Below are 22,533 nucleotides of genomic sequence, written 5' to 3'. Positions count from 1 at the left end.
ACTGGCTTTCCGAGAGGTTCCAAAAAGTAGAGGCTCACACCATCCCTCTGGTCTGTTCAATTAGCACTTAGCACATGGTGGTCACTAAATAAACATTTTGAAAAAGGCTATTGCTCTCTTGTCTAGCTGATCCTCCCTTGTGAATACCAGGAGTGCGTCATCACACCAGGCTTAATACTTGATTTTAAGATTTATTTATTTAAAAAATAAATGGTTTGACATAGGGAGTGGGTTGATACAGGATACTTAGTCTAGGGTGTATTCCCTGCATATCCTGCCCAAAACATCAATTGCTTTCTTTACTCAGGAAATACATGATGTCTCAAGTACTGAAGCAAGTAACTGTTCCAGTTGTCTTTTGTGTCATGTTAAAGCAGTCTTTTGCCTTCTCTCCTGCCCTTTTGTATTGGGATATAAAAGCGTATGAAAAAAAAAGTGGGAGAATTCAGTATTAAGTATTTACTGAGTTGCCCTCCCTGTTATAAAGAAAAAGAGATTTATTTATTTTTTAAAGCCTATTTCTTTTTTATTTTATGTGCATTGGTGTTTTTTTTTTATCTGCTTGTATGTCTGTGTGAGGGTGATAGATACCCTAGAACTAAAATTACAGACAACTGAGCCATTTCTGTAGCCCCTACTTATTTCTTTTTACGTAACGTGTATAAGTTTTTATGATTTGGGTTCATGTGTGTGTGTGTGTTTTATTGTTTTTGCCTGGATATATGTTTGGGGGCTGTTTGCCTGGTGCCTGCAGAGGCCAGAGGAGGGAACCAGGCAAGAGTTACAGCTGTGGATCATCACGTGGGTGCTGGGAATAAAATCTGGGTCCTTCAGGTGGATCTCCACGAGTTCGAGTCCAACCTGGTCTACAGAGCAAGTTCCAGGACAGGCTCCAAAGCTACAGAAAAACCCTGCCTCGAAAAACAAAACAAAACAAAAAAACGCTGGGTCCTCTGGAAGGACAGCCAGTACTCTTAACTGAGTCATCTCTCCAGCCCCAGATTTATTTATTTTTAGTTATGATGTATGGGGGTATTGTGATCACATATGACGTGCAAGAACCCTCAGTCCAGGGTGGTGGTGGGGCACGCCTTTAATCCCAGCACTTGGAAGGCAGAGGCAGGCCGATCTCTGTGAGTTCGAGGCCAGCCTGGTCTACAAGAGCTAGTTCCAGGACAGGCTCTAAAACTACAGCGAAACTCTGTTAGCCGGGCGGTGGTGGCGCACGCCTTTAATCCCAGCACTTGGGAGGCAGAGGCAGGTGGATCTCTGTGAGTTCGAGACCAGCCTGGTCTACAAGAGCTAGTTCCAGGACAGGCTCCAAAACCACAGAGAAACCCTGTCTTGGGAAAAAAAAAAAAAAAAAAAGAACCCTCAGTCCAAAAGAAATCTGATCTCCTGGAGCTAGAGTTACAGGCAGTTGTTAGCTGCCACGTGAGTGGGTGCTGGGAACCAAACCATGGTCCTCTGCAAGAAAAGCAAGTGATCTGAGGCTCTGAGCTGTACTTCCGTCCTCATGACAGGATGTCATGATAAATGGACGCATAGGCTGTTTTAAGCACTGATGTGGCATAGAGACTTCAGGAGGGTTCTGCTCTTCTTCATGATCACAGGACTGTCTCCCAGGAGAGCACCAGTGCCCAGCAGGCTACTGTCAGACCTCTTCTCTCACCGGGCAAGTGGATCTCTGTAAGTTCGAGGCCAGCCTAGTCTACAAAAGATAGTTCCAGGACAGCTAGGACTGTTATACAGAGAAACCTTGTCTCAAAAAAAAAAAAACAAAAAAACAAAAACAACAACAACAAAAAGCCCCAACTTTATTATCTCATGCCTGGCTCAGTCTATGCAGAAATACTCCATGTCTGTCCTCAGCAATATCTGGCCAATTCTGGCAGCTCACAGCAATCTGCTCCACAGTCTTTTTAATGTTTCGTTAGCATTTATTAATTATGCATAAAGTGGGTTTATATATTTTCATTTGTATATAATGTATTTTGGTCATAGTCAGACATACCCACACCCACACTCTTGCCCCTTCTCCCGTGGCAGTTAATTTGTATATGTGTGTGGTGTATGTGTGTGTGTGTGTGTCCCAGGGAGTGTCCTTCGTATTGTTTACAGGCTCATGGGTGGGAGTCTGTTTACAGGAGCAAATATACTTTACAGTGGCTACATCACTAAGGAACATCTAACTTCCTCCTCCATCCATCATCCTGAATCTTCTTCAACTCTGAAACTAGACAGTCTTGGGAGAACCTAGACAGAACTGTCCCGATGTTTCCTTCACTCCAGGGGAGCAGATGTGTGGGTGATCAGGGGTTTCCTGTAACTGCTGTTGGATCCCTTAGTATTCCACATGGCCCCCCACCTCAGAGTGCCCTGGCCATATCCACTAAGTCAAAGCCATCTTCAGGGATCAGCTTCCACAGCAGGAAAGGATGTTTTCTAGACGCATCTATCAATAAAAAAGCCACAGTTTCCGCCAGGTAGTAATGGCACAAGCATTCATTCCCAGCACTTGGGAGGCAGAAGCAGGCGGATCTCTGAGTTCGAGGCCAGCCTGGTCTACAAAGCGAATTCTAGGGAAGATACATAGAAAAACCCTATCTTGAAAAACAAAAAACAAAACAAACAAAAAGCCACAGTTTCCATGCCACCTCCTTTGGGACACCATTCCTGGGAAGTTCGGGAATTGTGTGGCTAGGAACTACATGAGGGTAGGGGTTTGTCAGGGTCACATCTGACTGACGCAGCCCGCAGTCCTGACCTTAGTGTACTGATGGGTTCATTTTCCCGCCTTGAGTTCACACGGCCCTGCTGTGAACACAGGAGATCCCCAAAGAGCAAGAGTTTCGGGGTTCTGGCTGCTGATCTTGTGCCCCAGAGAATGTTTTTTTGCTGTGCTTGGCAAGTGCATTAAGCTTTACCAGGGGAGCTACATTCCCAGCCTGCCCAGCGATTGTTCAAATCCTCATTTGGGTACACCATGGGACAGGTGGAGGCCGCAGGAGGCAGGCGCTAAATAATCACAACATCTAAGGCTGCAGAGATGGCTCAGCGTTTAAGAACACCTGTTACTCTTACAGAGGAGCTGATTCTTAGCACCGACATGGTGGTTCACAATCATCCATAACCTCAGTTCCAGTGGATCCAATAACCTCTTCTGACTTCCGTAGGCACCAAGTGTGCATGCACATGGTGTACATACACACACATATGTAGGCGAAACACACATAAGATAAAATGAATATATCTAATAAAAATTATTAAAAACAACAACAACAACATCTAGCTAACTCCATTTCGCCTTCTTCAAGTTTGGCCCTAGTCACCAGGCGCCAGGGCAGGGTCGTGCGCCGGCTGCTGCTCCCTCCCAGACTAGAGCCACCTGGCTGTGAGCTCCAGTCTGGCTCAGGTGACCAAGCAGGCATTGGGCACACCTGGCGCAGGGCCCTGACCCCGCCCCGGGCAGCCGCACCCCGGGACGCTCTCGGGGAGCAGGCGGCGGTGGGCCACCGAGCGCCATGGCGGCGGTGTCACCGGTGTGCGGCTCACAGGCGTCACCGATCGGCGCCTCGTCCCCACCGGCGCCCGCACCGGCTCCGGCCACCGGCCTGGGCCGCTGCCGCATGGCGCTGCTGCTGGCGGTAGCCTTGGACGTGGCGGGTATGGCGGCGCTTCTGACCGGCGTGTTCGCGCAGCTGCAGGTGCGTGGCCGCGACTTCGGGGACCTGCTCATCTACTCTGGGGCGCTGCTGGTCTTCTTGAGCCTGCTGGGCTGGATCCTCTGGTACACCGGCAACATCGAGATCTCGCGCCAGGAGCTCGAGCGCGACTACGGCCTGAGGCCCTCGGCGATCGCCCGCCTTGCGCGCAAGCTGTCCCGCCGCTGGTCGGCGCCCGCCACCGCCGGTCCCCGGGCATCACCGGGTCTCCGCGCAGCGCGCAGAGCCGCCCGCACGCCCCAGACGTCCGCCTCCGGCTCCCGCCGGGTGCGTCTGCAGCTCGCCACGCTCGAGGCGGGGCCTGGAGCGGCGGGCGCGGGTAGCGAGTGAGCCCCAGGTGAGGACACGTAGAAAGAGTGAGAGGTGATGGTGGGGAGACTGACACGTCGCCGAAAGGGGAGGCTGGAGAGGAGTGAGTCAGAGATAGCAGAGACGCTGAAGGATGGGTGGACAAGGTTAGCCATCCCAGCGCACCCTCCCTTTGCTCCTCGTGCAACAGGCCTCATTTTATCCGCTCTCTGTACTCAGTTCTCTGAGTTCATTACTTTTACTGTACAATAAGACCCGAAGGGAGGTACCACTCTTGTCTGGACCACACAGTGTGCAGGTGGAAGAGCGCCATTTGTCCAGACATGCTGCCCTAATGAGAAGGCAGAGGCCAAGAAACAGTGGGCACATGGTGAGGGAAATCACCCTCATTCCCTTCCCTTCCTCTGCTGTTTTTTTTTTTTTTTTTTTTTTTTTTTTTTTTTTTTTTAAGAAAAGTTCTCACGATGTAACTGGCTGTCCTGGAACTTGATTTGTAGACCAGACTGCCCTTGCCCTTGAATTCAGAGAGGTCGGCTTGCCTCTGCCTCCCTAGCGCTGGGATTAAAGGCGTTCTCCACCACTACTGGAGTTATAGGCAGTTTCTTTCTCCCTCCCTCTCTCTCCCTTTACCCCATTCCCTCTTCTCTCTCTCTCTCTCTCTCTCTCTCTCTCTCTCTCTCTCTCTCAGAAAGAACTCTTAACCATGCATCTATCTCTCCAGCCCCCCAAATTTATTTATTTATTTATTTATTTAATTTTTGGTTTTTCGAGACAGGGTTTCTCTGTGGTTTTGGAGCCTGTCCTGGAACTAGCTCTTGTAGACCAGGCTGGTCTCGAACTCACAAAGATCCGCCTGCCTCTGCCTCCCAAGTGCTGGGATTAAAGGCGTGCGCCACCACCGCCCGGCCCAAATTTATTTTTTGATTACGCTTATCTATTTGTGTACATTTATGGCACAATGATTTTGTGGGCATCTGTTCTCTCCTGCCACCATGTGGGTCCTGGACATCAAACTCAGGTCATCAGGCCTAATTGGTAAGCACCTTTACCCAATGAACCTGCCTTGCCTGGTGTCCCTGGGAATTAAACTCAAGTCCTTTGGAAGAGCAGCCAGCGCCTTTAACCATCAAACCATCTCTCCAGCCTTAAACACACTTCTTCAGCTTTCCTGCTTCTGTTCAAAAACTAGCTAGGACTCCATCTCTTGCCCTCTTATTAAACCCAGGCCACTTGCCAATGTGTGGAACCGCTTCCTTTTAGTTCTGCTTCTTTCACGTGCTTTTGTTTGTTCGTTTGTGTTTCCTTTTTTCATATAGCCTTTTTTTCTTTCTTTCTTTCTTTCTTTCTTTCTTTCTTTCTTTCTTTCTTTCTTTCTTTCTTTCTTTCTTTCTTTTTGAAACAGGGTTTCTCTGTAGTTTTGGAGCCTGTCCTGGAACTAGCTCTATAGACCAGGTTGGCCTCAAACTCACAGAGATCCGCCTGCCTCTGCCTCCTGAGTGCTGGGATTAAAGGCGTGCGCCCCCACCATCCGGCTCGTTTGTGTTTGTTTTTCAAGACAAGAGTTTCTCTGTGTAGCTCTGACTATCCTGGAACTCCCCCAGTAGACAAGGCTGTTCTCAAACTCAGAGCTCCTCTCGAGTGCTGGGATTAAAGGCCACTGCCCGGCTAGCTCCTTCCACACTTTATTTGCACTTCCATCTCTCAGACCACAGACAAACAGATAGACAGATGTCCTTCTAACTAGAAGGATCCTTGCTGTCCACACTCCAACCAGGAAGCTTCCTGCATGTTCTTTAGGCACCAGCTCACTCCTTTGCCCTCCTTTGAGTATTTCTATTGTCTGAGCCACTCCTGTTGCTGCTCGGATAGCCATAGAGTCTGTCTCTGGGAGCTGGTTCCCGCAGCTGACAGGTAAATTCCAGCCAGATCTTTGGTGTCTTTGTTCCTAACACTACCTAGCAAAAACTGTGATCTCAGGAAAGGTTGATGATGGATAGGCAAGTGGAAGGATGGATCAAGAAGTAGGTGGCGGATGGAGGATGGATAAATGTGTTACAGATTGATGAATGGAGGGTTGGTAGATGGCTGAATGGATGGATGCATTTTAGTTGATAGATGAGTGGATGGATAATGGATGAGTTGGCTGATGGATGGGGTGGATTGATGAATGGTTTATAGAAGAGTTGATTGATGAATTGGGTGCATGGGAGCAGACAGAATTGGTGAATGGATTTGTTGATGGATGGGTAAAATGGTGAATAGATGGTTTTGTTTTTGAGACAGGGTCTTGCTGTGTACCCCAGGTTCACAGTGTGGGGTCTTCCTGCTTCAGCATCAGATTAGATAATAGGTAGATGTAATATGTGAATGGGTGTGTGAATAAATAGGATTGGATGGATAGAAGCTCGTGAGTGGTTGGATGGATAGTTTGGGCAGGTAGATATGTGACTAAGTGGATGGATGTGTGGGTGGATTGGAATGAAGAATGATTTCCTCGGTGGGATTTCTGTACAAGAATTAAATTCTAAAACCTTCTGGGTGTGTGTCTGTGTGCGCATGCATGTGCATGCACGCACACTCGTACCATGGTGCGTCTGTGAAAGTCAGAGGACAACTTTCATGAATGGGTTCTTTTCTTCCACCATAGAGTTTAGATTGTCAGGATTACATGCCAAGTGCTTTTACCCATGAGTCATCACACCAGTCTATGACACTCTTACTTTTCTCCTGGGCATCCAGAGTAATATGAATTCGGTTCTGTACTTTGTGAGAGCTAAGGATCGGATTCTATGTTCTATAGTTCAAATAAATGAACAGCAAAGCTGGGCTGTAAGGGCATGCACCTTTAATCCAGCACTCAGGAGGCAGGGGCAGGCGGATCTATGTGAGTTCAAGGCCAGCCTGGTCTATAAAGCAAGTTTCAGGACAGCCAGAGCTGATCCACACAAACCGTATCTCGATAAACCAAAGGGAAAAAAAATGAACTGGGGGTGTAGTTCAGCTGTATAGAGCTTACCTAGAATGTATGAACCCTGGGTTCAATTCTAAGCACCACATAAAACCAGACACAGTTGGTAATCCTATAGTTCCAGCACTCAGGATGTTCAAGACCAGCCTAATGTACATAGTGGGTTCTAGGCTAGCCAGGACTGTACTAGTGAGACTGTTTCAAAACACCAGAAGAGGGGCTGGAGAGACGGCTCAGAGGTTAGGAACACTGGCTGCTCTTGCAGAGGGCCTGAATTCCATTCCTAGCACCCACATGTTGGCTCACAAGTGTCTGTAATTCCAATTCCAGGTAATCTCATGCACTCTTCTGGCCTCCAAAGGCATAAGACACACATGTGGTACACAGACTTACAAGCAGGCAAAACATTCACACACATAAAATAAAAAATAAATCTTAAAACATACATTGTGGTGGCTCACACCTTTAATCCCAGCACTAAGGAGGCAGAGACAGGTGGATTTCTGTGAGTTCCAGGCCAGCCTGTTCTACAGAGCAAGTTCTAGGACAGCCAGGGCTACACAGAGAAACCCTGAACTCTGTCTCAAATATTTAAAGACAATATTTAAAGACTCAACAGTCATGTATATGTGAAGCATGAAGAAATGTTGGATTACAACATTTGACATATGCCAAAATAACCATCTGTAGTTAAACTGATTCTTGTTGATCCTTGACATTACTCAGAAGTGTGCGTTTGGATAGACCTTAAAGAACTTGAATTTTGACACAAGGGCATTCTCTTCTTTTTTTGTTTTTTGTTTGGTTGGTTTTTTGTTTTTCGAGACAGGGTTTCTCTGTAGCTTTGGAACCTGTCCTGAAACTCACTCTGTAGACCAGGCTGGCGTTGAACTCACAGAGATCCGCCAGTCTTTGCCTCCCGAGTGTTGGGATTAAAGGCATGGGCCACCACCGCCAAGCTTGGGCAAATCTTTTCCTCCTCCCCCTCCTCTTTCCTTTCCTCCTCTTCTTTCTCCTCGTCCTCCTGGCTCCCCTTTCCTAACATAGGGTGGCCTTGAACTTCCATATAGGTGAGGCTGGATTTTAATGCCTGGTACTCTCCTGCCTCTTAAATGCTGAGGTTACAGGTGTGAGCCACGTCATCTGACTTGGTTCTTTTTTGGTTTGCTTTTCATTTTGTTTTTAATTACATTTATGTCTTGGGGGTATGTGTGTATCTGTGTATCTGGAGTGCACAGAGGTGTCGGAGGAGAACCAGCAGGCGTGTTCACCATGCAGGTCCAGGGCAGCAAACAGGTTTTCAGGCTTGGTAGCAAGCAACCTTACCTATCTCTCCAGCCACTTGTTGTTTTGTTTTGTTTTCAGTCAGAATCTCACTGTCTGTGACCCAGGCTGGCCACCAAGCCACGCCTTGCACACTGGCCTTGAAAATCCTCTTTCACATCCTTCCAGGTGTTGGGATTCCCCCAGCTGTTTCTCTTTTTATCTTCGCCTGTTTTCTCCATCTCTGATCGTCTCCCTGCCTTTGTGACTCCCCAGGTCTGTTCCTGTGCCTCTCTTGCCTTTTTTCCTGTTACATTCTCACCTGTATCTGTGGATTCTGGTGAGCTAAAAGCACACACATTTGTGTGCACACACTCTTGGGGCTCTGCAGCAAGTGTCCATCAGTGAGTAAGGGGCTCCCCAGCTCATGGCAAGGAACCTCAGAAGAGGAGCAATCCTAGTTAGTCACTAACCCCACCTTTCCTTCCCACAGAGCCTCATCCCCCAGGACCTACAGATGCGCAGCTGCCCTGGACATCACGCAGCCACCAGGATACCCGCCTGTTCCCTCACTTGGATAAATGTCTCGGTTTTGGAGCACTGTTTGCCTATCTGGTTAAGGGCCTGAACTGGTGAAGGAGAGTGGCCAGGCCAAGCCACCTTTTATCTAGGATGCCCTAGACTTTCACTGGCCCTCCATTAGGGGCACTGGGGAGGTGAGAGGATCTCGAGGATACCCATGCATCCAGCCCAGACATCCATTAGGGTAGTTTGGGTCTTCCAAGAACAGAAACAGGGGCATACTTGCAAGCTATTTACTGCGGGAGGGTGGTCCTTATTGAGGGTGGCATTGATTCAGGATGCCTCCAAGACTAGGAGAGAGAGCTAATTGGCAGGCTGAGTCTGAATGCAGACAACACACTTCCAAGAAAAGACTTGGCCAGTGGGGACTCCAGGACAACCGAAGTCCTTGCTGGATGGTGCCCATACTCTTCTTCTTCTTCTTTTTTTAAATGTGCATTGGTGTTTTGCCATGGGTGTTGAGTCTCCTGGAACTGGACGTACAGACAGTTGTGAGCTGTTATGTGGGTTGCTGGGGATTGAACTCAGGCCCCCTGGAAGTACCGTCAGAGCTCTTAACCATTGAGCCTGTCTCCAGTCCCAAGCCCATACTGTTCTGTATCCACTCAGGCATTGGTGCTACGGGGCAGGAGAAGTGTGAGAGCAGGGGCTTGTCAGCAGTGCTCCCTGAAACAGGACAACCTAGGACACTTCCCCGTGGATGTGTGTGTTCTTAATACCCCAAGCTGTCCTACTGCACTTCCTCGTAGCTCACCATAAGCTCCCTCACCCAGAACGACCTCTGGTCCCCTTCCATAATTCAGGCACACGCTACCTGTCCCCAGAACTCACTCAGACCAGACCCTCACATACACTTAATTCATGGCCCCCAATCATAACAACCCAGTGTGCCCACTCAGTCCCTTGCCCCGTAAGCTTTCTCAAAATTCACATGGAGCATGGTGGTTCCCATAAAGCCACCTGCTCCCCACGGATCTCCAAACAAGACACACATTTATATGCCATATCTATATTGAGGGGTCCTATAGGGCTGCCCCTAATCATCATCTCCCTCTGTATCCTCCGCGGCTTCTGTAGCTTCCGGTTCGGTGCCTCCTCCTGAGTGTTCGAGCACCTCCGTGGGCACCGAGACAGGTGTGCCAACTGTGGTTGACTTCTTACTGACCGATGGTCGGTCCTTAGACAGTAGGGAGACTGTTCGTGACAGGTCACATTTCCCCAGGAGAAACTGTGGCAGGTGCAGCATGTCTTGGCGCTTGGCCCACCTGGTGGGGAGAGCATATTTCAGCCAGAACTGCCTGCACCTTGTGTGGGGAGCCAAGCCTGCAGCCTCGCCTATTGCACTCACCAGAAGAGACAGATACTGGCGATCAGGAAGAGCAGGCTTCCGCAGGTCCAGCCCAGCGCCCACATGTGCTTCCTGCGCATATTTTCTAGAAAAGGGGGAGGAGGAAGGTCCAGGGGTCCAGTGGTTGTACCCCTCACTCTCTCAATCATCCAGTTTTGGACCAGGCCACTCACCGTCTGGCCGTTGATGATAGCACACACCGTCCCGGTAGCAGCATCGCAGGCGGAGGCAGAGGTTGGGGTTCTCAATGGCAGCCTGACCCCCACAGCTCTCTCGGTCCCACACATCTCCCTCACAACCTGAGGGCCACCACAATAGACAGTAACAGAACTGGCCCTGAAGGCTACAGACACAAGGGTGCCAAGGCCAGGCTGTGGGGCTAGGGTGCTGTGATTTGGACACTATTCTATATAGGACCCACAAGTCCAGACTCATCCCTCCTTCCTCAGACCTAGGGGCTCATGCTTCGTTCCTCCTCCCTCAGACCTGGACTCCAGATCCCAGACCCCTTCCTTGAGAGGGTCCATACCACAGCCCTCCTCCCTCAAACCTGGGAGTCAAGGCCCAGCTCTCCTTACTGAGACCTCAGACCCAGGGTTCTAGGCCCCAGTCCTTCTTCAGACACAGGAATCAAAGCTCTAGCAGTTTGCAGGCTCTTCATCACCTTCAGACTTAGGGGTTGAGTCCCTTGATCTACCTCAGATCTAGGGGTCCAGGCCTTAGCACCCCTCTCTACCCAGGGTTGAATTCTTGGAACTCTTTCTTCTGATCTGAGGGGTCTAAGCCTTAGCCTTTCTTTCAGACCCAGGGATCAGGCTCCACTTTTCCTCCCTCAGACCCCAAAGTCAAGGCTTCAGCCCTTGAGACCCAGAGGTTATGTTCCTAGACCCAGGAGTCCACACCCCAGCCTTTCTCCCTCAGACCCTGCAGTCTTAATTTGGGATCCTCTCCCTGGAGCCCCAGGATTCTGTCTCCTGCTTACTCCATGGATAGAAAAATCCCTGGATTCCATTCGCAGCTGTGGGAGAAAAGGGGTGGTGTTGGGAGATTGTATGGCAGCCAAGGTGGCCCTGTCCACAGCCCCCTAATGTCCTTATCAGTACCCTCACCTACTGATCCCAGCATCAGCAGGAGAAGGCCCAAAGCTGGGATCCCAGACCCCACCATGTTACCTCCCCAGACCTCTGGGCCCTCTATGGAGAGAAACCTTGAAGGACATCACCCTAGCAACAACTTGGCCCCGCCCCAAAACCTCAGCCCCAGAATTCTTAGTTCTGTTGCCAGGGAGTTCCCTTAGCAAGGGGTTCACAAGGAGGGGTGCCCTGGACTCATCATTTCTATCTAGGAAGTAGCTTCCCTTAGCATCTATGGAGAAGAGGTGGGTGGGCATGGGCGATTTCAGATTTAGGGTGGGCATGGGCGATTTCAGATTTAGAGCCTTCTTAGCAAAGGACAAGGGAACCAGAAACCAGGGTTTGGAGATGTTTCTCCTTTTCCATGGGGTACCTGACAAGGTACAGATCTGGGACAGGAGAGATCTCTGAGCTGCAGAATTCCTTTCTTTCCTAACCCACTGTCCTCGAGTGGTCCAAGTTCAGAAAGCCTCATTGCTAGGGAATCCGCTTTAGCAACCAGGAAAAATGGTCCTAAGACATTCAGGTCTCATTGAGCCCATTGTTAGAGAAGGTTTCCCCAGCAACCAAATCAGGAGGAGGAAGGGATAGTGCTGGCTGATGGAGGTGGCCCTGGGAGTCCCAGGCTGCACCAGGCCTCACATGCCAGGGACAGGATTAACCATGCCTGGCCCAGCTGAGCTTGAGGTGTAGACACTGTTAGTGGTTGTGATGGTGTCTCATGCCAAAAGTTCCAGGTCCCCACAGAGACTCAGTTCCCCATGAGGGAGCACAAACCAGAGCATCTCAGGTTGTTTTCTTTGTGTTTGGTCTATCCAAGTTTGCCGAGGGACCAGGCTTACAGGAAGCCAGACTGGCATGGGAGGCAGTGTCTCTATGGTTTCTAGTTCACCTGAGTCAATATCCACTTGGCATAGTGAGAAGGGGATGAGAAGGGGACCTCAGTTCCTGACAGACTGACAGTCTGCAATTGGCCCTGGACCCCTGCTATGAGGGAGGGAGGAGGGCTGGGAGATGGGATCCCTGGATCTGGGGTAGTGGCAAGGTCTGGGGAATTGAACCCTTGGATCTGAGGAAGCGGGAGAGCTGGTGATGGGAACCATGGATTGAAGGGAAGAAGCAAAGCTGGAGTCTGGGTCCCTGGGGCTAAGAAGGAAAGGAGGACTAGGTCCTCCTTTATCTGATCTTTATCTGAGGGAGGAGAAGTGGGTGTAGGACCCTAAGTGGGTCTGAGCAGGGAGCCCTAAAGCTCGGATATGAACCCATGAGTCTAAGTAGGGGAGGAGGCTAGATCCTAGACTCCAGGATTTCAAGGAGGGTTCCCAAAGTCTGAGGGAGGAGTTGGGGTCTGCACCCTTGATTCTAAGTCTAGGGCCTCCAGGACTCCAGATCTGAGGGAAGAGGGCTGTTGTCCATTCTGTGGGAGGGAGGGGTCTGAGTTCAGATCCTGTTTCCCAAGAAGCCTAGGAGGAGGCTGTATCCCTTTCATCCCCAGGGCCGTCAGTAAACATCCTAGAGGGTGCTGAGTGGGCCCTAGGCTGACTCCGTCAGAGATGACACAGGTCCGAGGGGGCTCGGCAGGGGGTATGGGGGTGGGGGTCAGAGGGGTTGTGGGGCTGAGGCCGGGCAGCTGCTGACCGTTTCCTGTGTCAACACCATCTGGACCCACTTCCCAATTCCCTGGATTCCTCAGGGATCAAGGAGGGGGTGGGGGTGGGGCTGCTTGGCGCTGGACTGCGGATTGGGATTGAGGGGGGGCACCGTCAAGGCCCTCACCACTAATGACAGGTTTGGGCTGCCTCTGTGGCTGACCTGCCCCGTCACCCCCCAGAGGCCAGACAGGACCCCCCAGGGACAGACAGACGGACACACACAGCCTGGGATGTGCTGACATCACACCCAGCCAGCACCAGCTCACCCAGGGGTGAGCACAACATCAAGGCGCCCGTGGCTGGACCCCCACATCCTAGGGACCCTCCAAGGCCTTCTGCTCTCCACCTCTCTCTGTTTTTGAGTACTCAAGCTGGTCTCCGCAGCACTCATCTTTCCTTGCATCTGTCTTCTTGTCACAGGACTTTGAGATTCTGTTTGTGTTTGTTTGTCTCTGCTACCTTCTGTCATTTGGGGGGATTCCCAGAGTCTCCCATCCCGTCTGTCTCTGTCTTTGTCTTATTTCCAGAGATTTGCTATTCCTACCCTCACCAAAGGAATACCCAGGAGTCCCAAGTCCACTCTGTCCTTTGTGGTCACCCTGGGGACGATGAGTCTTTCCCCACAACCCTCAGGGTGAAGAGTAAGGCAGGACTAAAAACTAGCCCCAGCCCACGACCCAGACCCATGAACTTCCTCAGACACGCAAGTCCCCCAATTGTTGCACATTACAGTTTTCTTCCACTTGTATAAAAATGAGGATTTAGTACCCTGGGTCTGATGGAGGAGGGCTGGGGTCTGTACACTGGATCTGAGGGAGGAGGCTGGGGTCTGTACACTGGATCTGAGGGAGGAGGCTGGGGTCTGTACCCTGGGTCTGAGGGAGGAGGCTGGGATCTGTACACTGGATCTGAGGGAGGAGGCTGGGGTCTGTACACTGGATCTGAGGGAGGAGGCTGGGGTCTGTACACTGGATCTGAGGGAGGAGGCTGGGGTCTGTACCTTGGATCTGAGGGAGGAGGCTGGGGTCTGTACACTGGATCTGAAGGAGGAGGCTGGGATCTGTACACTGGGTCTGAGGGAGGAGGCTGGGGTCTATACACTGGATCTGAGGGAGGAGGCTGGGGTCTGTGCTCCTGGGTATGATGGAGGAGGTTAGGGTCTGTATACTGGGTCTGATAGAGGATGCTTGGGTACCTATGACCCTGGGTCTGATGGAGGAGGGCTGGGGTCTGTACACTGGATCTGAGGGAGGAAGGTTAGGATCTGTACACCAGGTCTGATGGAGGAGGACTGGGCTAGAGCCCTGGGTCTGAGAGAAGAGAGCTAGTGTTTGCCCTCTGGGTCTGAGGGAGGAGGCTTGGGTACCTATGACCCTGGGTCTGATGGAGGAGGGCTGGGGTCTGGAGCCCTGGATCTAAGGGAGGGACAGGGTCTGTACCCTGTGTTTGAACTTAACCCTCTCAGGAGGGTTAAACCCCTGAGACCCTGGGCCTGAGGGAAAAGGCTGGGATGTGTGCCCAGGGTTTGAGGAATAGGGGAGATGGAGAGGTGATGGTATGAGTTCTTGAATCTCAGTTGGGGGAAGGGGCAGGCATTTGCAGTCCCTGGTATTGGTCCAGGTCTGGCTGCAAGCCCAGTCCCCTATCCCCTCAGGCCAGTCCATTCCCCAGGCTGGTGGCCTGAGTCACCTTGGCTAGCCCACATGGTCTGAGGGGGGGGCTACGTCAGCTCTCCCCTCACTGACGCAGCCTTGGGCCCCCCACGCTGACTCAGCCGGAAACAGGCCCCCTGAGGGGCGGAGACCCAGTGGTCAGAAGCCTGGGTCCCAGCAGGAGCAGGGGCTGAGGAGGGCCCCTGGGGGGCCCCTCAAGGGGTGGTGTGACACACCATGAAAGGGAGAGAAAGAGCTCTTACCTGAGGCGATGAGGTCATGTCCCACCATGGGGGGCTGTGACCTCACCTCCTGGGGGATCTGAGCAGTTCTTCCCCCTCTAGTGGTGGAAGGTGGGGAGGGGACACCTTTGGCTGCCAGTCAGTCCCAGAGCCAGCTTCCCCCCACCCCCCAATCTCCAGTCAATGCATTAGTCCCAAAGGCAGGCATGGGTGGTCTGCACAGAGATTTTTATTTTTTGAAGTCCAAGTCACTGACCTGTGCTCAGAGCTATGGCATTCTCCTCCTGAGGAGGAGGCTTCTGGAGATGGGCATGAGTTCCTCTGCCCTGTCCCTTGAAGGGCTGTGAATTCTGAGCCAATGGTAGTCAGTCATCCATTGAACATTTTCGTGTGGGCATTGCTGCAGTCTGCATGCTCTGCTCTTACCTGGATAGACAAATATCATGCCCCCCTTCTCTGGATGCAGCTTTCTTCCAAGTACCTGCCCACTTGCTTCTGCCATCTTCCCCAGGGGCTCCCCGTGTCCCTGGAAGACTGATAACTGTAACCCTGAGACCAGCAATGGCTCCCTGGTAGTCACTGCATATCACTCTCACAGTAGCATTAGCGAGAGGAAGGTGTGTGTGTGTGTATGTGGGGGTGGGTAGTTGTACCTGTGTGCAAGTGCACAGAGGCCGGGCAGGGTGGGGGGGACAATGGGTGCTCTGTTCAATTCTCAACTTTATGCCCTGGAGAGAGGATCTCCCACTGAACTGGGAGCTAGGCTGGAAGACAACAAGCCCCAGGGAGCCTGCTGTCTCCACCTGCGCAGTCACGGTGCTGCAGATTCACGTCTCGGTGGGGGATTCAACTCGGGTCCTCAGGTTTGTGCCCCAGACACTTTTACCCACTGGCCATCTCCTCAGCCCTGTCTACAGATGAGGGTGGTGGTTGGTGGTGTGGCAACACGGCCAGAGCGCTGTGGAGGACCTCCATGCCTCTTTCTTTTGGCCCTCCCATCTTGTCTCCTCAGCATATCATCTGACTTCTGTCTCTCAGGTGACCCCATCTTTGGTCACCCTGCTTTGCTATCTCCATAGGCTTTGTACATTCTTCTGCAGCCGGCTTCTTCTCTCCAGGGCCATGTCCCTCTGGTTCTTTTTAAAAATAGGGTCTCAGGTAGCCCAGGCTGGCTTCAGGCTCACTATATAGCTACAGATGACCTTGAACTCCTGAACATCCTGCCTCTACCTCCCAAGTGCTGAGACCACAAGGTGTGTACCATCACAACCAGTGCTGGGAGTAAAACCAGGCAAGGCCTTTGTGCATGCTAAACAAGCACTCTGAACAGAGCCACACCCCTCAGCGCCTCAGTTTCCCCGTGTCTGCATGTCAGAGACTGCGGACCTCTCTGCCTACGGTCCCCACCTCTGGGCATCTGTCAGTCGCCCTCTTTCGGAGTCGCTACCTCAGTCCCAGTGTTCTCACCCCTCCTTGTCACTTAGACTTTCCCTCTCATCTCCATCTTCCCAGGCCCCTGACTGGCCTCTCCTCCTGTCTCTCCATCTCTCCAGAAGGGCTAGTGCGGGTCCATCCAGACCCCCACCCACAACCCAGGTTCTATGGAGCTCTTGAGCCTTGTGTGTGTATCCCAGCCCGTGGAGGTGGAGGGAGGGGACGCCAATGACCTCACCGGCCCCTCAGACCACCCCCCCTTCACTTTTCAACTTTTCCAACTTTTCCTTCCGTGCCCTCCTCCGAGCAAGGCGGTGTGAGCCCTGCTAGGCAGCCGGCTAGTCTGAATGGAAAAGGCAGGAGGGAGGGTGAGTCAGGATGTGTCAGGCCGCCCTCCCCTGCTGCCTGCCCCCCGCCCGCCCGCCCCGGCCCCCTATATAACCCCCCAGGCGTACACACTCCCTCACTGCCTGGCCCTTGCTGCTCACACTCACATACCTCCCCTCCCCAGGCCGAGGCCCAGCTGACCCCCTGGGATCCCCCGGCAGCGGACAGGGAAGGGTTAAAGGCCCCCCCGGCTCCCTGCCCCCTGCCCTGGGGAACCTCTGGCCTGTGGGGACATGAACTGTAAGTTGGTTCCAGTTCATGGGGTGAGGGGACAGGGTGGGGGGGAAGGAGGAAAGGATTGAGGGGGGTGGGGAGGGTGGGAAGCAAAGTAGGGACAGACGGCCGAAGAGAGGAGTCATGGGGAGTCAGATGAAGCGAGAAGGAATAGTCAGAAAAGTGGGAGTTTGAGAGAAGAGATGGACAGAGAGAGACATAGATAAAACGCAAGTAAAAGAGAGAAGATACAGACAGACACTATCAGGGTCAGATCCTGGGAGATGATACTGAAGGGTCCGGGTATCCCGGGGAGACAGCGGGAAGCGAGGGACAGAGACAACCATGAACTCCGACTGCGAAGCTCTGGGAGGGAAACTGAGGCAGAAAGTCCCAGATGATGACAGCAAGCCCCAGAGGACAGGGACCAGGCAGGGGAGGCAGACGAGAGAGGGGTGTGGACAGAGAGCTTAAAGAGCCAGACAGATGCGCACCGGCCGGGGACGGGTGCACCGACAGACGGCCGGCCAAGGAGGGGCTGCGAAGGACTGGCTGCAGCCAGAGGGGACCAAGGGGGCGGGCTGGGGGTGTGATACAGGAGCTTGGAGGCTCGGGGGGCTCTGATTGGCTGTCTGGCTCGGAGGTGGGCGGAGCAGCTGGGGGGATGGGCAGCCGGCAAAGGAGCTGTCCCTAGCCCCTGAGCCCCAACGCGGTCAGCCGGGTCTCCAGCTGCCTGCGTCCCTGAGCGCCTCTCAGGCCAGGTGCGCCCAGGTCCTCCCCGACTCAGCGGCCCAGCCTTCCGCGGCCACCTTTGTGGACATATGGGAGGGAGTCCCGGGCGTCTCCCCGGAGAGGAATCGGTGTGTTCGGACGTCAGCTCCAGTCTCTGGCTCCTTCCTCTGTTCCCAGGCCGGCTCAGGCTCCCTGGGCAGGGGAGGGGGCAGGTTCTGGCCTGTGCTCCCCCCTCATGCCCCGCCCCGGGGCCCAGATTCCGGCGTCCGGGGGCGGACGGGAGACGCCCGGCCCGTCTACCCGCCCCGGGCCGCGTCTGCTCCGACGGGCGGGGCAGCCAGAGCCAGGGAGGGAGAGGGAAGCCCGCCTGGGCTCGGGCTTTGCGACCTGCCCCGGGGCGCCCCACCCTGAGACTCAAGACCTCCAGGTCCTCCTCCCTCAGATCCAGGCGTTCAGGCTCCAACCCTCCTCCCTCAGACCCGGGAGTCCAAACCTCAGTTCTCCTCCCTCGGAACCTGGAGTTCAGGCTCCAGTCTTCCTCCCTCAGTCCTTAACAGTCCAGACCCCATACCTCCTTATTTAAAGTTTCTGGATCCCAGCCTTTCTCCCTCAGACTCAGAATCCAGCCTCCATCCTTCCTTCTACAAACCGTAAAGTCCAAACTTCAGTCTTGCTCCTTCAAAACCAAAATTCTGGACCCCAGCCTACCTCACTCAGATCCAGGTTCTGTATTCTAGCCCTTCCTCAGAGGAAGGAATCTAGACTCCACTTCACTCCCTCAGACCCAGAGTTGGGCCTGATTTCTCCCTTTTTCTGTACCCAGGTGTTTGTCACCTGGTCCTGGTGGTGCTGAGCCTCTGGCCAAATAGAGCCATTGCCCCTGGGCCACCATCTGGCTCCCCTCGAGTCTCTTCAGACCCTCGAGCAGATCTGGACAGCGCTGTCCTCCTGACCCGATCCCTTCTGGCAGACACTCGGCAACTAGCCGCACAGATGGTAGGTTACTGGAGAGACAGGACTGGGGCTGTTAAGAATGAGAGTCACTTCTTTCTCTCTTGGGCACCCAAAGACCAGGAGAGCCTGGGGTTTCCCTCACAGTTTTTTTCTCACCAGAGAGACAAATTCCCAGCGGACGGAGACCACAATCTGGACTCCCTGCCTACCTTGGCCATGAGCGCTGGGACACTGGGATCCTTGCAGGTGGGAGCTGCTTGACAGGGAGGACTGAATGACCGGTGGCAGAGGGGACCATGTGCTAGCTCTTCCCTAATTTCCATCCCTGGTCCTCAGCTGCCAGGTGTGCTGACAAGGCTTCGAGTAGACTTGATGTCCTACCTCCGGCATGTGCAATGGCTGCGCAGGGCAGGTGGTCCATCCCTGAAGATTCTGGAGCCAGAGCTGGGTGCCCTGCAAGCCCGGCTGGACCGGCTACTCCGTCGTCTACAGCTCTTGGTATGCTTTAACTCTGTGACCCTTTGCCTCCGTTTTGAAACCTCTGACCCCCAAGAAACAGTGGTCTGAGACTTTGATTCTCAACATTTCAGGATCCCAGACTGACTTTGAAAACCCAGCTCCCCCCACATCTGATCCGTGAAAATGAGACACCCATGATCCCATAAGCATGAAACTTTGAGGTCCCAAGACCCCCAGAATCCTTCAGAACAACTCTTAACTGACCCCCAAGGCTCCAAACTGTCACAGTCCATGACCTGTATCCCCCAAATCTCTGACCATGGCAATGTGAACCCCCCAATCCTGACAACCTGTCTGAAAGTCTAGACCCTAAACCCTGAATCCCAGAACCTGAGGCCCATGAAACCTACCCTAAGTCCTTCGAATCCAAGTTTTTGGATGAGAATTAGAGGTGTAGGCCCTAAGATGCCTGAAGCTGTAAACCTTTGATTCCTGAAGTCTCAGATCCCAGCCCCGAGAGCCTCATATCTCAAGGGCCCAGTCCTGGCCCCTAAGATTCAGGATCCTGACTCAACCAGCCTTGCGACTCACTCCACGAAGCCAAAACCTCAAGTCTAGCCCCTAGCTGAGCGTGGTATAGGCTGTTGCCTATAGTCTCAGCACTCATAGGCAAGACATAGGGGACTGTCACAAGTTTCAGGCCAGCCTGGTCTACGTAGTGAATTCCAGGCTAGCTATGGCTACATAGCAAAACCCTGTCTCAAAAAAACCACATCCAGGTATGGGAGGCAGCACCTGATGGTACTCCCGTTATTTGCAAGGTGACCACAGAAGAAGGAGAGTTCAAGGTCATCCTCAGCTGCTAGCGAGTTGAGGCCAGCTGGGCTATATGAAATCTTGTCGCAGAATAAATACCCCAGTCCTATGTCTCATTTCAAATATTATGAGGTTAAAAACTATCAAACTCTAAATTTTAAAACCTCATGAAGTCTTCAGACTTTAGTGCCTGACTGCAAAGACCCATAGATCTCAAATTCTTTTTTTTTCATTTTTAATAGTTATTTATTTATTATGTAGACAACATTCTGTCTCCATGTATGCCTGCAGGCCAGATCTTATTACAGATGGTTTGAGCCACCCTGTGGTTGCTGAGACTTGAACTCAGGACCTCGGAAGAGCAGCCAGTACTCTTAACCTCTGAGCCATCTCTCCAGTCCCAGATCTCAAATTCTTGTTCCTAGTCCCAGGCCTTAGACATGGTCCCTAGACTCCAAGCTCTAAAACTCTAGCCCTGACCTCTCTTGAGAACTTGAGAACACCTGACAAGCACCAGAATCACAGCCCTCATTCCCTAGCCCCTAACTACTTGGCCTTTAGGACAGTAACCTTGGGGTGTGTGTGTGTAAGCCTGGAGGCAGAAATCAACATGGTCATCTTCCTCAATTGATCATGTTCTGCTTTTTTTTCATATTCTTTTTTTAATGAGCAGGGTTTCTTGAACCCAAACTGCTTTTTCTATGTAGCCTTGAACCTCTACCTCTGGAGTGCTGTAATTACAGATGTGAACCACTACATCCAATCCGGCTTCAGTTCTCTGAACCCCAGACCCTGAAGAGATCTTAGACCAAAACCCCTTGCCTTTTGCTAACCTTGTTTCTCCCTCTTTGACAGACATCTCGCTTGGCTTTGCCCCAGGCAACCCCAGACCAACCCACGGTCCCCTTGGGCCCTCCTGCTTCAGCCTGGGGAAGCATCCGGGCGGCTCATGCCATCTTGGGAGGCTTGCACCTGACCTTGGACTGGGCTGTGCGAGGTCTGCTGTTGCTAAAGACTCGGCTGTGACTCAAGACTGAAAGCCACCACCGATATCATCTTTTAAAGCCACATTTTATTTATTTATTTATTTTGTTACTGGGGGGGGCTGATCATCAGGGGCATGCCACACCCCACACAAGCCGACACCCAGCTAAATACATTTCCAGGAGATGTGGGTGGGGGGGATCACTTGTGTGGCTTATTTATACTTATTTATTTAAGGGTTCGGGGTGGGTGGGGGTGGGAGGATCTGAGATCCTAGATTCTGGGGTCTCTATGAAATCTATCCACAGTGTCTTCCTTGCTTTCTCCATTATTTATTAAACAATTACTTTTTATATTAAGGGGGAGAAGGAAGCCTGGGGCTTTATACCAAAATGTGAGAAGTTTTGGTAAGACAGAAAGGGGGTGATTTAAATACATATCCATTTAGAGGTAATTAGCAGGGGGAAGCTAAAATGATCTGAGTCTGACCTGGTGCCTAGCACGTCAAAGCTCCTCAACGGATATTTAACAGAAGGTTCCAGAACATCACCTTAGAACTAATAGCACCTGCATGGTACAGAGATGCAAAGTGCAAGGTTGTTTTCGGCGACATTCATGCCGGGCAATGGGAACCAATGGAGATTCACGAGTGGGGGATGCACGAGTGAAAAGATATATCCACGTGATGGAATACTAACTAGCCAGTCTTAAAACATCCAGGCAAAGGCTGAAGAGCTGCAGATGGTAGAACCACTCTTTCTATACATAAGTATGGATTTATTTTTCAAAATGGAAACACCAAAACGTTGACAATGACTGTCTCAGGGTTGAAAACACGAGATGGGACTGTGGGGTGACTTATTTTTTTGTGCTTGTATTTTCCAGAGTTTTTATTGTGATTGTATTTTGCATGACACATTTAAAAACAATAATAAACACTATTTTTAGAATGAGAGAATATCACTCCCTGTCTCACCCCATCGTACATGTGCCACAAGAAGAAAAGGGCCTCAGAATGGAACAAGAAATATGGTTACTGGAGCTCACGTTCTGGGCCATGCTGAGCCTGGATTTTTTTTTTTTTTTTTTTTTGAATTTAGACAATTGTCCCAGATCCTCAAAACAGGTCTTGTTTTATAAAAGAGAGAAATTGAGGCTCCAATGGGAGGAGTTGGTTTCTGCAGGGAGTTTGTTTTTGAGTCTTATCATGAGGTTCTGGCTGGCCTGGACCTTGCAGAGATCTGCCTGCCTCTGCCTACTGAATGCTGGGATTAAAGATGTGTGTCACCATGCCCAGCTTGTTGCTGTTATGATCACATAGGTAGTTGACCTATGTTGTTATGGTGCTGGGATTGAACCCAGGGCCTTGTGCATGCCAGACAAGTATTTTACTACTTAACTACAACCCCATGCCCTTGGTTTTATTCATTCACTTATTTTGAGGCGGGATATCGCTATAAAGCCTAGGCTGGCCTCAGACTTATAATTTTCCTCACTCTGTATCCCTAGTGTTGGGAATACAGTTGTAGTCCACCATTCTCAGTCATGTTGGCCCTTTCTTTACAGTTCACTGTTCAGTTGATGTGAGATCATGCAAGCAAACACACATACACACACATACACACATCATTGGGAAACTGAGGCTCAGCATGGCGCTGGGTCTTGCTGAGGAGGAGGGAC

At 51.7% G+C, this 22,533-nt stretch overlaps 3 protein-coding genes across 3 annotated transcripts; 2 read left to right on the top strand and 1 right to left on the bottom strand.

Moving 5' to 3' along the window:
• Positions 1 to 3,471: 3,471 nt before the first annotated feature.
• Tmem238 (transmembrane protein 238) lies at positions 3,472 to 9,540 on the top strand. The gene is made up of 2 exons (XM_057762484.1): positions 3,472 to 4,062; positions 8,759 to 9,540. The coding sequence occupies exon 1, from the start codon at positions 3,525 to 3,527 to the stop codon at positions 4,053 to 4,055; it is 531 nt and encodes a 176-aa protein (XP_057618467.1). The 5' UTR covers positions 3,472 to 3,524; the 3' UTR covers positions 4,056 to 4,062; positions 8,759 to 9,540.
• Positions 9,541 to 9,883: 343 nt separating this feature from the next.
• Positions 9,884 to 11,362, bottom strand: Tmem190 (transmembrane protein 190). Its single transcript, XM_057760449.1, has 5 exons — positions 11,305 to 11,362; positions 11,178 to 11,213; positions 10,369 to 10,494; positions 10,196 to 10,280; positions 9,884 to 10,112 (listed from the first exon to the last, which is right to left on the bottom strand). The coding sequence occupies exons 1-5, from the start codon at positions 11,360 to 11,362 to the stop codon at positions 9,884 to 9,886; spliced, it is 534 nt and encodes a 177-aa protein (XP_057616432.1).
• Positions 11,363 to 16,928: 5,566 nt separating this feature from the next.
• On the top strand, positions 16,929 to 20,895 carry Il11 (interleukin 11). Its single transcript, XM_057763043.1, has 5 exons — positions 16,929 to 16,935; positions 18,464 to 18,636; positions 18,754 to 18,840; positions 18,931 to 19,092; positions 20,725 to 20,895. The coding sequence occupies exons 1-5, from the start codon at positions 16,929 to 16,931 to the stop codon at positions 20,893 to 20,895; spliced, it is 600 nt and encodes a 199-aa protein (XP_057619026.1).
• The last annotated feature ends 1,638 nt before the right edge of the window (positions 20,896 to 22,533 follow it).

Source organism: Chionomys nivalis, chromosome 2 (genome assembly GCF_950005125.1).
Source record: "Chionomys nivalis chromosome 2, mChiNiv1.1, whole genome shotgun sequence".
In the NCBI taxonomy this organism is placed as follows: Eukaryota; Metazoa; Chordata; class Mammalia; order Rodentia; family Cricetidae; genus Chionomys; species Chionomys nivalis.
The sequence above is the reverse complement of the archived record's forward strand: the minus strand, read 5'-3'. Positions and strand labels throughout refer to the sequence as shown.